The sequence below is a fragment of the Limulus polyphemus genome, unplaced genomic scaffold, assembly GCF_000517525.1.
Source record: "Limulus polyphemus unplaced genomic scaffold, Limulus_polyphemus-2.1.2 Scaffold844, whole genome shotgun sequence".
NCBI lineage: Eukaryota > Metazoa > Arthropoda > Merostomata > Xiphosura > Limulidae > Limulus > Limulus polyphemus.
Genome location: NW_013666454.1, coordinates 238,415 through 254,449, shown reverse-complemented (window position 1 = coordinate 254,449; position 16,035 = coordinate 238,415). Strand labels below are relative to the sequence as shown.

Sequence of the window (16,035 nt, the reverse complement as noted above, 5' to 3'; positions counted from 1 at the left end):
AAGCAAGGTCTTGAAAATGTCCAAACTACGCTGAATGGCATATTCGTAAAAGAAAAACTTAAACCTTAAACAGTACTCTTAAATATGTTTATAATGTAATTTAGATACACTGAAACAATTATACACGACTTCACTTCAGAAAATTTTATTTTAATCAAGTTCAGGCTTCCTTAACGTTTCGCCATTGCAGCTTTATCGTGCAATGTGACTTTTTTTATTCATTTCAGCAAAACTGAACTTATAGCTGGTTGGTTTCTTTTAATTAAGATAAGAAATGGACGTTACTTGAAAACACAGGTGAATAAACATTAAACAACGGTAAGCGAAATATCATCAGTAGTGTTAAAACTAACGTCAGTATTGGAAATAAATAAGATAACACTACGTATTTAGTTTCGTTTGAATTTAATAACTAATGATAATCATTGCTTCATAAGTTACAACTTTTGACAATAGACGTTTCAATCAATGAGTATTTGAGAATAATTGCACCAGCGATCGAAACGTCGTACATGTCTATCGAAACGTCGTACATGTCTAAATAAAATTATTCCTCAAAATCTACGTAAAACCGATAAATTATAAACATATATAGTAAATGTACTTGTTCTTTAAGATTATGAACTTTACTATGTTCATTCGAAAAACTTTCGCGGAAATTGTAGCTATACACAAGTTTTCAAAATTTCGCCACGGACCCATCTAAATTCTGGACGTACTTTTTGTATCATAGGTGATTCTAAGAAACATACAGTGTGTTTACGGATATAATATTCATTGTAGTCGGTATTCCACGGATATTTATGTAATGCTCTACTACAGCGTTTGAGGCAGTATCAAACTGGTGTAATGGAGATAAATTACATCGTACTGATTGTATGTGCAGCACAAAAAACCTTGGATATATCATCAACATTTTGAGCGTTGAAGAAATAAAAACAACAACCAGAAGATGAATTGCAAACACCACTCAGAAACAGGTACAAGACATTCTTGTTATGTCGGTGATTCCCTTTATCAGAGCTAACTAAACGACTCCGGAGAATTGTTTACAAGTTGGATCTTCCCATAGAGATAGTTAAACATCTTGGAAAACTATCAAAAATACATTTCTTCGACCAACGTTTAAACTTGAAAATAGGATGACAGCAAAAAGGATTAAAAGAACTGTGTCATGCAACAATTGTATATATATATATATATATATATATAGTAAATATGTCATGTAACAATCCTACCATAATCATACAACAATTCTAGTGTACGTATGTAAACTATGTCATGTAACAGTCTAGTGTGCATATGTAAACTATGTCATAGACCAATCCTAGTGTACATATGTAAACTATGTCATACAACAATCCTAGTATACTCATGTATGTAAACTATGTCATGTAACAATCCTACCATAATCATATAAACTATGTCATGTAACAGTCTAGTGTGCATATGAAACCTCTGTCATGAAACAATCCTAGTGTACTTATGTAAACTACGTCATGTAACAGTCCTAGTGTACTTATGTAAACTACGTCATGTAACAGTCCTAGTGTACTTATGTAAACTACGTCATACAACAGTCCTAGTGTACTTATGTAAACTACGTCATGTAACAGTCCTACTGTTACATGACGTACTTTATATAAGTACACTAGGACTGTTGTATGACGTAGTTTACATAAGTACACTAGGACTGTTACATGACGTAGTTTATATAAGTACACTAGGACTGTTGTATGACGTAGTTTACATAAGTACACTAGGACTGTTACATGACGTAGTTTACATAAGTACACTCCTAGTGTACTTATGTAAACTATGCCATACAACAATCCTAGTGTACATATGAAACCTGTGTCATGAAACAATCCTAGTGTACTTATGTAAACTATGTCATGCAAAAATCCTAATGTACGTATGTATGTAAACCATGTCATGGAGCAATCCTAGTATACTTATGTAATGTAAGGAATGCCTTATATGTGAGACACCAAGCGAAACGACACTATCTCTTGAATTATAGCCGCGTATAAATATCTAAATATCTTGAAAACTCTTCAGGTTGCAATACAAATATTCAAATCTCTAGTGATTTAGACATTGTTTTATAGCCAAACACCATTATTTGCTAAAGTTATTATGGACTTTTGGCGAGGTAAATTCGGCACATGAATAAAAGGACGATGAGTAAATTTTTCAAGCATGTTACCTTATAAAAATTTAACAAAATATGTTCTGGCTAATTGTCACAACATGGTTATTAGGCAGTTTAGAAATTCTGCATTTCAAATTAGACGTCATGTGATAATGTTGTCCATTATCAACGTCACACTTGTAACAGTTAGACCATGGACTTATTGCATTTTTAAATCGGCGATTTTCATATTACATTTACAGTTGATTTTGTCTGAAAGAATTTTTCTCATTTATGAACATTTGTTTTATACATTCATTCCCTTTGAATCATTTTTAACCTTGAAGTTGAAGTTTCGACATTACTGTATCCAGCGTAATAGAAAGAAATAAGACTACATGTATTGCGTTACTTATTCCTAAAAGAAAAAAATATACAAACATAAGAACAGTTTGATCTTCTTGTAGAGTAACATTCATACCAGATCACTCACGCCACCCAAAACGGACAGTAGTGGGTCCTTTCAGTTTACTCTGCTTATCCTAACAACGGATTATTTATGAAATCACTTATACTTTGTGGCCTTATAAGGTTAAATGTTGCCTGCATTTTGACAAGACGTGAAAAAATGTATTTAAATTCTAAAATGAAAATATTCCACTCGATAAATAAACAACATAAGATTTACAGCTTACCAGTATCCTCGCACAGTCAGCATGGTCATATATGGCTGCCACATGTAGTGCCCGTCGGCCATGCTTTCCTCGTAGGCATGTGTCCACCTGACTTTTATGATTTACCATTTCCTGAAATTAAAGTATCAGCTTGTTCCATGAAATCTGAGCGATTTTCACTGAGAAACGTTGTATAACACAATTCGGTACGGATTGTACTGCAATATATATGTAAATTTAATGTACTAATTGTGATACAACTAAACACATAAATAGAAACTTGTCTTACTGACAACGTCATTCCAACTTCCATGTTATATATATATATATCATATTTATATTATTTTAACCTCAAAATTAAGACGATTGATGTTCAGTTTTATCAAATAATTTATAATTTTACCGTGTTTTAATTTTAAAACCAGGGGCTTCACTTGTTATGGGGCAAGGGGAGACATTGCCTCCCAGCCTTGGTTTATTCCCCCTTAGATTTTGCAAAATATGATATAATCCCATGTACGGTTGTTGAAGTTTTCTTTACAGACGAATAAAATAATTATAGCACAGCGAATGTTCTAATTAGTGGCACAGCTTTGCCCCCTCCCCGAAAGTGTCATAAATTACGTCACTGTTTAAAACTAAAACTGTAAGAACAAAGCCACTTTACCTCGAGGACCTCAACTCTATTTAACTCTGTAGCTAAATGAATTGGACCATTCATTTCATTATTACGGATTGATGAGTCAGCCTTGTTGGACAGCAGATAGCTTATTGTTTCTAATGCATTACTTTCAACCGCCAGATGGAGTGCTGTGTTACCGTCATAATCTTGGGCATTTATATCTGCAATGTAAAAATGATGTTATACATAATACTCAAGATAAAACCAACTAAAACAAGTTTAGCAAATATATGGTTTAACAATTAGTTCTATAAAACGGTCAAGTGAAGTTTCTTTTAATTAAGCACAAAAAATTAAGTATTTGTATTAAATTGTTGTCATCGTAAAAACCTACCAACCTTAAGGAAGGCATCAGGAAACACTGAAACGTTGAAATCACGAAAATCTAATATGCTCACTGAAGACTTTAATAAAAAACTGAAGTTTCGTCGTTACGGTAATTTGCCAAACTTTTACAACATCTGAGCCGAGAGTGGCCCGCTGGCGTGCCAAACTGTGGAGCTGAGATTTTGTGGTTTGAGCCCCGTTACTAGCAAAAAAAATCGCGCTCTACACTTCGTGTCAACAAGTGCATTATAAAATTGATGGATAAATACCCCAAGAATATCCTAAAAGCTGCCTTCCCTATGGTCTATCACTTCAAAACAATGGACAACTGGCATAGATCTCTCATGTAACCTTGCGCGAAATCCAACAAAGTAAACAAACAGATCTATGAGATCCTATTGGAACATTAAAATTCCATCATGGAAATCTAGTAGAAATTTAAAGTTCATACATAACGTTCGTTCTTAATTCTTTCGTAGAACGGACTAGGCATTCGAGGCGCAATGCCACTAAAACGCGCTCCTAATAACTACCAAGGTCATCACATTTTGTAGTAAGTGCCTTGATACTGCTGCCTTGCGCATAATAATCCTACTAATATAGCAGCTATATATATATATATAATGGCTAATACACAGTTTAATAATAACTCAAATAAAGTACACCTGTTTTAAAAGCACTTTTACAGATCCGTTCATTACACCCATAGATACCTATCTCTATACTTGTAATAAGATTATCACGTACATTGTGGGGACACACGCATACATGTAGTTCAAAACCCGTTGTAAACATTATAGTTGCAGGGATCAGACTGGCTTATTTATACATATTAACGTTATTGACAACTAAATGTAGCTTCATTGCTGAAAAAAACTAGAAATTAAAAAATATATATAAATTCGTGAAATCGCTGTAATGGAAAAATAAATGTGTGGTCAAATCTTTTATCAGAACGTTCATTACTCATTTCTCTCTCCTTAGCAACAGTTATACTCATTTTTAGCATTTTTTGGTGTAATTATAAAACTTTGGGTGAGAGCCGAGCTATTAATCTCTTAATTGTTAGTTTGTTTTAATCTCCACGTAGTTTATCATATCGGTCTTCTTATGTAATCTGTCGTTGGTGGTACTTCTTCACAACCCGGCCTTTCTCACGTCACATACTATAATAAATGCATCATAGCCGTGCAACCCTGAGAAGCAGTAAAGATACAATGATGTCCCTTGAAGTCGGCTGGATTCTTAATCTTTCTTTTTTTTTTTGCTCCAAATTGCTTCTGGATGTATGCCTTTGATGGTTACAGGATCTATGATAACACGTGAGTCACCCCAAAAATAAAACAAATATACCGTTAGTATAGCAATTAATCACACTACTGGGTTATCCTACGTATCGTACATAGAAAATAAAAGGTTTTACCTAATTTTTCATCACTTCATTATAATAAATGTTGTAAGAGGAAAAAAGATAAAATTAACCGGAATTATGCAATATCTGAAACCCACTGGTAGTGAACGATATGAAAAAAAAATGATTTGTTCGAAGTTAAGCACAAAGCTAAATAATGAGTTATCTGTGCTGTGCCCACCACGGGTATCGAAACCCGGATTCTAGCGTTGTTAGTCCGCAGACATACCGCAGTGCCACTGGGGACAAGATAAATAAAAGTCGTTTTTTTTTAAGAATTAAACAGTAATTCGTTGCTCTCAACCACTGAGGGGCATGGTAAATAAAAGTCGTTTTTTCTTTAGAATTAAACAGTAATTCGTCACTCTCAACCACTGGGAACAAGATAAATAAAAGTCGTTTTTTTATAATTAAACAGTAATTCGTCACTCTCAACCACTGGGGACAAGATAAATAAAAGTCGTTTTTTTTCTTTTTTTAGAATTAAACAGTAATTCGTTGCTCTCAACCTCTGGGGGCAGAAAAAGCAGGGAGCCACTGAAACGAGCTTGAAACAATTTTTTTCTTCGATCCGGACTTGATAATGATCACAAATATTTTGATGAGAGAAACATTCAATAAATTAAAAAATAATAAATTTAGAATCAAATCAAAAATAATAAATTTAAATTGAAAATTCAGTTAAGTTTGTTGTATAGCATTTCCAAAACTCTAATGTACAGAGTTTATTTCCTTATAACAAAGAACAAACACTATACAACATATTCTTGATAAAAAATAAGGATCCTGATTTTATAAAATGATGGTCCACAATCAGAAAAGAAAATTGGATTCTCTGCTCTACTTCACACACTAACTTTTAGTGCGTCGCAAACTTTTATAAATAACTCCTTTTTAGCTTGACATTTGTTATAATTAGTTCGTTTTCGATTTTTGGTTTGAGTCTACTTAGCAACTATTGTCAATGGTGCACACTAAGCCTAGGATTTTTTTTTTCCATCTGGTAATAAATAAGTCACCAACCATTTCCCAGCTTGCCGTAAAAATTCTGAAAATATTCACTAGACTATGGAGAAATTCAATTAGTTCTCATGAACACAGAAAATGTCGATATTTTAAGCTCATCTTAACATGTTTGTTTCAAAATTATCGTGCAAAGCTACACGAATAGTTAGTAGCCGCCCTCAATTTTAAGCTGATCGACTAAGAGTAAAGAGATGGAAGCTTGTCAAAAACACCCCATCACAACTTTAGAGTTGCTCTTGTTTGGCCAAATAGCAGGATTTAACTCAGTCCACGGCCCAAAAGTGCTGAGCGCGATTTTGTGATAAAAAGCTGCGAATCATGAACCCTTGGACTTACGCTACGAGCTCGCTAACCACTAGGCCACGCCCATCTTTAAGCTTGTAGAAGTACATAATTTTTCACTTGGCGAATCGTGTGTACAATATATGTTTATATTCAGTAAACTTACGTAGTTTAATATCTTCTTACTAAAGTGTGCTTTTTTTTGAAACAATATTAATAGAAAAGAATACCGAAACCCGATTTTATTTTATTTTTATTTAAGCCTACAGACTTACCGCGGAGGCACTAGGGGACAAATTGTAACAAAAGCTTATGTAAGCTGGTGAATTGTTATAAGTTAAGTTTATTAAATATTTTTAAAAGTATTTTTATTCTTTATTAGAACAAGTTTATCCCTCCTAACAGTTCAGTGTTCATCAGGTTTGCCATGGCCTGATGGTTAGGGCGCTCGACTCACATTATACGGGTGGCAGATACGAATCCCATCATCGAACATGCTCTCCCTTTCAGCCGTGGGGGCGTTATAGTGTGGCGGTTAATCCCAGTTTTCGTTATAGCCCAACAATTGGAAGTAGCTGATGTTAACTAGCCGCCTTCCCTTTATTCAATCACCACTAAATTAGAGACGGCTTTATGTTTTACAGTTATCAGTTCTCATTAAATAGTATATACCAGTCAATCTTCTTAACATTCACAATACTTAGCAAGTGTTATCATTTCTCATTTAATAGCATATACCAGTCAATCTTCTTAACATTCAAATTACTTAGCAAGTGTTATCAGTTCTCATTAAATAGCATATACCAGTCAATCTTCTTAACATTCACAATACTTAGCAAATGTTATCAGTTCTCATTAATTAGCATATACCAGTCAATCTTCTTAACATTCACAATACCAGTCAATCTTCTTAGCATTCAAATTACTTAGCAAGTGTTATCAGTTCTCATTAAATAGCATATACCAGTCAATCTTCTTACCATTCACAATATTTAGTTAGTGTTATCAATATTCAGAACACTCATTGTTGATTGTAATAATCAGAGTAATCTCATTTATAATAATAATATTCAACGTTCATGATGCTTATCAGTGTACTTTTATATTAGCGTTAAGTTTCGTTCTCGTCAATTGTTCACACATCACAACATTGGGATTTAAATAGATTAATTGTTTAGCAAATTATTAATTGTATCTGACTATTGTTTTGTCATTTCACCACGATGTGGCGCTGTCACAAAGGAATCCATGGGTAGTAGCATCTGATTTTATGTTTAGTAAGGTAATATAGTGATTCATTGGATTATTCTTATGATTTGTTTTGAATCTTTCTTGTGCAGAAAAAAACATTACCATAGTTGAATAGTTACCACTTCTAATACCCACATTATTTCTGTAAATGCCCCCCAATGGTACAGCGGTATGTTTGCGGACTTACAATGCTGGAAACCGGGTTTCGATACCTGTGGTGGGCAGAGTACAGATATCCCATTGCGTAGCTTCGAGCTTAATCCCCAACAAACAAACAATTTCTGTAATATACAAAAACCTAAATTCGCTAAATTGAGATGTATGAAACCTTCCAACAGGATATCAAGTGCGCGTGCCACAATGTATCGTTCACTTTAATAACGTACGGGATATGCCAAACGAAACGACATTGATTTCTAAGAAAAGTCACAAGAAATACACAATTCCTGTGTTAACTTAGGTGTTGAATAAAAAATCAGTCATAGTTCTCAAAAGACGTTTGTTATGATGAACTAAAAAAAAAATGTTAAGTTATGTTAGTGTGAGAAAACGAAATTGGATTTGCCATTTTTGTCTTTCCATATTTTCGTCAATGTAGTAACTTTATTAGGAGTGCGTTGTAAAAAAACACAATATTTGGGTTATTGGATTAGCACGTCATAGCCGAAGAGAAGATGAATGCTTGAATATAATTATTTACGTGAAATTCTGAATGAAACAAACCTACCTCCCCCATGTTCGTGGATAAATTGAACACACTCGACTCTATTTTGTGATGCAGCATGATGCAGAGCCGTACGACCTTTTTTATCACGGTAATTCAGACGTTTTTCATCACCAGTCATCAGTCTGTCAAGTTCTTCAAGATTTCCACTTGCAGCAGCCTAGATGTAAAAATAAGTACGTGGCAACGATAGAAGAAATACATATTTTGATTATGGAAAAATATTGTCATCAATAGGCTATGATTTTCATTAAAGTTTACCCAAAACTAGTGATTTATAGTAACTAAAGTTAGAAACCATTTAAAATTGAAAGAATATTTTTTTTATAGAACAAAAACTATCTCACATTTTACGGAGTCAATATAAAAAATATGAAAAAGGAAATGCACAACCTTAATTTTCTCGCTGGATTTAATAATGGTCTAATTAAAGATCAGCAGAAGATTGTTTTGTTATTTTAGACAAACATTTTTCATCAGAAAGCTAGATCATGATTTAGTGACACACTTTCAATTCTGTTAATGACACATTTGTATTTTCATTTGTTACACGGTCCAGTATAGCTTGATGGTTAGGGCACTCGCCTCACAATCTGAAGAGTGCGGTTCGAATCCCCATCACCGAACAAGCTAGCCCTTTCAGTTGTGGGGCATTATAATGTGAAGGTCAATCCCACTATTCGTTGGTTAAAAAGTAACCCAAAAGTTGGCGGAGGATGGTGTTGACTAGCTGCCTTCATTCTAGTTTATCACTGTTAAATTACAAATTACCAGGCGCAGATAGTTCTAGTGTAACTTTACGCGAAATTCAAAGTAAACCAAACTTAATCACATAGTTCCAGTTTAATGATGGAACTTCGTTTTATGGATGACACGATTTGAATTACAGTAATGGTAGTTTCATTTTCCTTAACAGTGAACAAGTGAAAAAGTTAAGCAATAGTTCAAAACTTAACTAATACATCATTGTTTTTCTACTACTGAAATAATTTTGAAAATTCAAAAATATATTTCATTGTCTTGTTTTATTCAATGTGATCCATATTGCTACAACGCAGTCTTCCCAATTAGGATGCATATCTTTTGAAACCTAACGTTAAGAAAAAGGTAATCAAAGTGCAAAAATTATTGTTAATTATCTGGAAGATGGGAAAATTATAGGTGTTCAAAATATCCTTGTTATAAAGTCAACTAAAAAAGATAATTTTTTTAGGTGTTTATGCTCATACATAATATCCTTTATGAGGATTTTACGTGTAGCAATAATCTCTTTTCATACTTAAGTTTATTTAGCAATTGGTTTTAGGTGTTTATGCTCATACATAATATCCTTTATGAGGATTTTACGTGTAGCAATAATCTCTTTTCATACTTAAGTTTATTTAGCAATTGGTTTTAGGTGTTTATGCTCATACATAATATCCTTTATGAGGATTTTACGTGTAGCAATAATCTCTTTTCATACTTAAGTTTATTTAGCAATTGGTTTTAGGGTATGATCGTTTCTTACTAAAAGTGTTCTTCTTGAAGAAAGACCTCATTATTATGTGCCCACTTCAGATGAAAGTACCACATTCCATACTTTATAAATATGTATGTAAGTTACTGTCCGAGGATAGTAGATTAGAACACCTGAACATAGTGGACGATAAATTAAAACAATTTAACTTATTGTTAGCTTCTTGCGTACATACCACACTTTCTCTTATCCCCTAAAGTAACAGACAAATAACTAAAAAACACATTGTCTCAATAATCAGTTCAGCACTGCAACAAGCTCACTAGATCAATCAATTTCCTCTTCAGTGTAACTCGTGTTTATGTTCTGCTGAAATCGTTCTCTAAATTTTCAAGAAAATTCCAGAGATTCAGCTACACGTTCATCACGTGATGTCAAAGCTCTCATTATCCAACATTAATACAAATGTCTAAATTAAAAAGGGGAAAAACAGCCTGTAACAATAGATAAAACCAAACCTCTGAAATACATGGGTTATATTTTATGATGGCCATTCGCTCCCGAGTAATCTGAGTTTATCGCAACATTTTCGTTCTGTTGACAGACTCTTTTTTTATTCTTGTTGTTGTTAATATTGCAACAATTGCTTTATTATACTTAAAGTAAACTAACTTACAGCTGATTGCCCTCGTATTTCCTGGAAAGTGCTTAGAGTGTGTACATAGTAAGACTAGAACTCCACCCACTTTTACCTGCAATTGAACCTGACAACCTTGTTGCCGCGTGCTAGTTCGAGTGGTTCATATATATATATATATATATAATAAATATAGTGCAAAACAAAATTAGGGGCGTGTCACACAAGAGATACTACTTATGAAAGATAAAGTTTTCCAGCCTGTATAAAAACATGGCAACAGCGTTTCCGAAGGATGTTAAAGGATTATCTTAATCCGATTTTATTCATCCCTGTGTTTCCAACAAAACCAAACACTGCAGCCGGCACAGAAAACACGTTTTCTTTGTTTTAAAAATTTCTATCTATCTGAGCCTGTTTATCTATCTATTCATATATCTGTGATTGAATCGTTGCTTCTTAGAGATTTATGAATCGTATCCATCATTTGAGTCAGAATGAAAAAAACATTTTGTTTCACTTAAAATTCGTAAATCGATTTTACTTTAATCTGGGTCTAGAAAACATATGGTTAGGCGTTTATACGTGAAATAATATATATTGATGTTGTCTGGGTAGAAATACAACAAACACCAACTCAATCACTCACGAATGTCTAGTAATTATAACAATGAAAGTTATTTTTAGCTAACTTACTATTATTACAGAGATCACTTTTTTAGTGCTTTTTAAACCCCCTTATATTTTGAACGTATTTAAGAAAGTTAGATTTACAGGGTTTACTTTAAGTCGTTCTCTTGATCCAATGTGAAATTAACATTGTATATTATCTTATTTCATTACTTTTGTTGGTTCTTCTTGAATAGTATTGTTTCAGTCCACCCCCACAAAAAAGAAATTCTACCAGTTTAAATTATGGAAAACTATCTGTGGTACCCGTCCGAGGACTGGTGAAATAAAAACTTCTATTTTTTTTAACATAATAAACATTAAAAGTGCAATAAAAATACATAAGGTACCCATTACGAAAACAAATACATACTGTTTTCAAGAATTCTATCAATATGAAATTAGATGCGGATCCAATCCTCCCTCATTACCTTCCTCATGTCATCAATATCCTGTATCACTGTGTCAAGTCTGGTGCTTATTGATCAAGAAATGTGTAAACGTATAAGGAACAGATACACACGCATACTGATATCTATTTATATAGAAGAAGGGGGTCCAACCCCCCGACCTTTTCATGACCTTTCTTGTGTTATCCTACATCACTATGTCAAGTTTGGTGCTGATTGATCAAGAAATGTTAAAATATATAAGGAACATATGGTTGAAAGGTGCGAACAAACAGATACAAACTTAACTTTATATGTTAAATAAGACACAGAGAATAACATGGATGAAAATACTTTTGACAGGGTGCAGTGGGTGTTCTCAAAATGTGGTAGAATTCCTAGCAATATTATGCGACTTTAAGGGAAAGGGTAAAACAATCATAAAGTTTATTTTGATGTGATAATTAGTAAGCTTATGTACTTACAACGCTCAAAACTGAGCTCCAGTTCCCTGTAGTGAACAAAGCGCAGATAGCCCATTATGTAGTTTGGTGCTTAATAGCAAACAAACAAACTAAATAAAGACGCAAACAAGTCAATAAATGATATTATTATAACATTCGTTAGTATTTACAATTTTCCTAAGTGGAATAACATATTTTCCTCAAAATAAGCTTGAATATGCTTGTGCGGTCGTTTTTTACTATATATATAAAGCAAAAATATATCTGTGTCTGTCTGTTTGTCTGTTACCTAACTACTCCTAAGTCGCTTGGCCAATCTCATCCAAATTTAATGGGTTGATAGTTTGGAACAAAGGGCATGTTAGTTGGGGCTTCATGCTATTATTATAACATTCGCTAGTAATTGCAAATATATATCGAAGATTTTCTTTGTTATTGCTTTTCACTTTAGGTATTAACGAAGGTTCGCTCTTGAATATTTCAAGTCAACTTTCTTCTTGCAAAATGAGAAATAATTAGCATGAACACATTCAGTTGATTAACTTCATCACAGAGGACAACGGTCATACATATAACTAACTATTTAAATATTGCTACACGGCAGAGATTTTCTCCTATATTGAAAGCCAGTTTGTAGGAGCTTGGAAAATGAGTTCCTTTACGACAAAGTATAACATATTTACTTGTATTTAATTCATCACAGAGATCAAAGTTCAGTTATATAGAAATGTTAAGATAACATAAGCTTTTATCTTCAATATTAGAAGCAGTTTCTTTAAACTTGGAATAACATATCTTCCCTAAAATAAGCTTGAATTTACTCATGCGGTTGTTTTTCTATATATATAAAGCACAAAAATCTCTGTGTCTGTCTGCTTGTCCCTTATCTAACTATTCCTAGGCCTCTGGGCTAATCTCAACTAAATTTTGTGGGCTGATAGTCTGGAACAAAGGCCATATTATGGGGGCTCACTATCCCTCCATCCCCATTTTTGCTGTTATTGAACATTCATTATTTGTGAGGTAACATAACGTTAACTACATTCCTAGATAGCGCCACGTTTTTAACAAAAAAACTATTATATTTTGCGTGCCCTGGTGGGACAGCGGTAAGTCTTCGGATTTACAAAGCTAAAATCAGTGGTTCGATTCCCCTCTGTGGACACAGCAGATAGCCAAGTCTGGCTTTGCTATAAGAAAATACACACATTAAATTTTCTATTACACAACATACACACAGTGCGATGGAGGGCACACAAACATCTTATATATCTCAGAGAGTGCGTTAACACTCTCTATGGGAGAATGCAATGAAAATAATGGCCGCCACTATTGCAATAATACATAAACTCAGATGAAGTCATCATAACGTTGATATGAAGAGCCATTTCTTGAGTTATACCCTCTTCCTACTTTGACACATGACCTTTCAACTTCATCCTGTAAGATACTTCTGCGGCCAATGGCTATCAATCAATGAATGACGTGAAACAGTGTGGAAGAACGGGTATCTCAGTTTTTATTAAATAAATCAAATATTATATATATAACGACATCTTTCGACATTTCTATCTGAAATTTTGATGCACTGTGTATAAAGTTTGTTGAATACATTTTTCAATGTCGAAGCCCCCCAGTGGCACAGCGGTATGTCTGCGGACTTAGAACGCTAGAAACCGGGTTTCGATACCCGTGTTGGGCAGAGCACAGATAGCCCATTGTGTAGCTTTGTGCATAAATTCAAACAAACAAACAAATCAATGTCGGAGCATAAATAGTCTTAAATACGAACTTATTGCGTCTTTTAAATTGTAAAGATGTCAAAAGTCAAATATATGATACATCATGAAAAGTCATGATGTCAGATTAGGTTTAAATTTGCTAGGGGCTATATAATGATGTTCGTCAGTTTAAGTTCAAATTTACAATGCATTTTAAAGTGGAGACCTTCAGTTTAAGTTCAAATTTACAAAGCATTATAAAACGATGACCCTCAGTTTATGTTGAAATTTACTAAGGGTTATAAAGTGCAAACCTTCAGTTTAAGTTAAAGTTTACTGAGGGTTATAAAGTGCAAACCTTCAGTTTAAGTTCAAATTTACAAAGCATTATAAAACGATGACCCTCAGTTTATGTTGAAATTTACCAAGGGTTATAAAGTGCAAATCTTCAGTTTAAGTTAAAGTTTACTGAGGGCTATAAAGTGCAAACCTTCAGATTAAGTTAAATTTTACTAAGGGTTATAAAGTGCAAACCTTCAGATTAAGTTAAAGTTTACTAGGGGTTATAAAATGATATCCGTCAGTTTATGTTAAAATTGACTAAGCGTTATAAAGTGATGACCCTCAGCTTAGGTTAAATTTATTTTTCTCGAGTATCAAGTCTTCTTATAGTTCAATGCCTAGTTGTTGACTCTTAGATGTTTATTCACATTGTCTTGTTCGATACATTTTCGTTAATATTGATATCGGATTTCTTTTTACTTTTTTTGTAATAACTGAAAACATAAGTCATAGTTTTGTATGAAAGTTTCAATGTTTTAAAATAATGTTTTTGCGTAAAGGATGCAACATGACTTTTACATTTGAATTACTGAAGTTTGTATGATGTTAAATCAAAGTATGCGATTTTGAGGGAAAATGACGACAAATCAAAATCAGGTTTTCTTCACAAAGGTCCCACGGTGGATTAATGATTAGTTTAGGGACTTACAACGTTCAAATCCGACAGAGCGCAGATAATCCATTGTGTGGATTTACGCTAAATCGTAAATAGATCTTTCATAAAAAATATGTTGGCTTGTTCTGTTTCTTTCTATGGTTTGTTTGTTTGTTATTAAGCCCAAAGCTACACAATGGGCTATCTGTACTCTGCCCACCACGGATTCTAGCGTTGTAAGTCCGCAGACATACCGCTGTGCCACTGGGGGGGGGGGCTCTTTCTATAGAGTCTCAGACAAAGAAAAATAATATTCTAAAAGCTTAGCACAAACCATCTGTCTATTTGTTGGTATTTATTTATCATCAACATTTCATACAAAAACACATCTGAAAGTATATTGGATAGACAGACAGAAATATAGAAGGTCAGACAGAAAGTTCTCGAACTTAACAAATCTGTCATGAAATTAAGCTATTAGGATTACATTACACTGCTAGGATTACCTTTATTATCCGCATTGGACTGTCTCGAATATCGCAAACTGCTCCGCAGAATTTCTCTCCGAGCTTTTTCTGGAGATATGCGAGAGAAGATTGATTCTGAGCCGTCATGGGTACAACCACCTGCATTTCTTGCTCTTCGGTGACACCTTTCCTTAGCAGCGAAAGATTGTCCTTACTGTGGATCACTTTCTCAGGACTTGCAACCGAGACTGGTAACCGGAAACGACTCCTTTGTTCTTGCCGCCAAGACTGTATTGTTTGTAGAAGTGTGGAAACTTTATGCATGTCTAAAATGCAGCGAGAAAGAGCTTTCGGTCAAAAGATATTTACTGAAGTTTACTGAAAATATTGGCTGCTTACTGCACTACATACGAATTAAAACATTTGTTCTAAACATTGTCCAAATACAAGAAATATATATACTGAACAGTTCGTCTACGCTAGGATTTGTGCGACACTGTCGTGAGCAGTATATATATACCCTAGTTGTCCAATTAACGTTCGTTTATCGATTCTTCTGGAACACGCAACAGGTGCTAGCATGTGTATATGTAGCATACACTTAGGCTAGACCACTTCAAAAGGGAATAATTCTAGAACAAATATTACTTCAGCTACGAAATACATAGCAATAGTAAAACATGGCATAGGTATATTCATAATAAGAAAGTATGTTACACATTACCTGTAACTGTGGATCAACCCTCGTTTAACTGATTTCCTATAAACTTTCATATATTTT

At 33.7% G+C, this 16,035-nt stretch overlaps 1 protein-coding gene across 1 annotated transcript in view; it reads right to left on the bottom strand.

The window, feature by feature from the left end:
- LOC106460827 (transient receptor potential cation channel subfamily A member 1-like) overlaps window positions 1–15,657 on the bottom strand; it is a 65,025-nt gene extending 49,368 nt beyond the window's left edge. The window contains exons 1-4 of the mRNA XM_022387628.1: window positions 15,294–15,657; window positions 8,515–8,671; window positions 3,476–3,651; window positions 2,830–2,940 (exon numbers count right to left, since the gene is read on the bottom strand). Of these exons, the coding sequence (XP_022243336.1) occupies window positions 2,830–2,940; window positions 3,476–3,651; window positions 8,515–8,671; window positions 15,294–15,578 (729 nt within the window). The 5' untranslated portion in view covers window positions 15,579–15,657. The remainder of the gene's footprint in view (window positions 1–2,829; window positions 2,941–3,475; window positions 3,652–8,514; window positions 8,672–15,293) is intronic.
- Window positions 15,658–16,035: the final 378 nt, after the last annotated feature.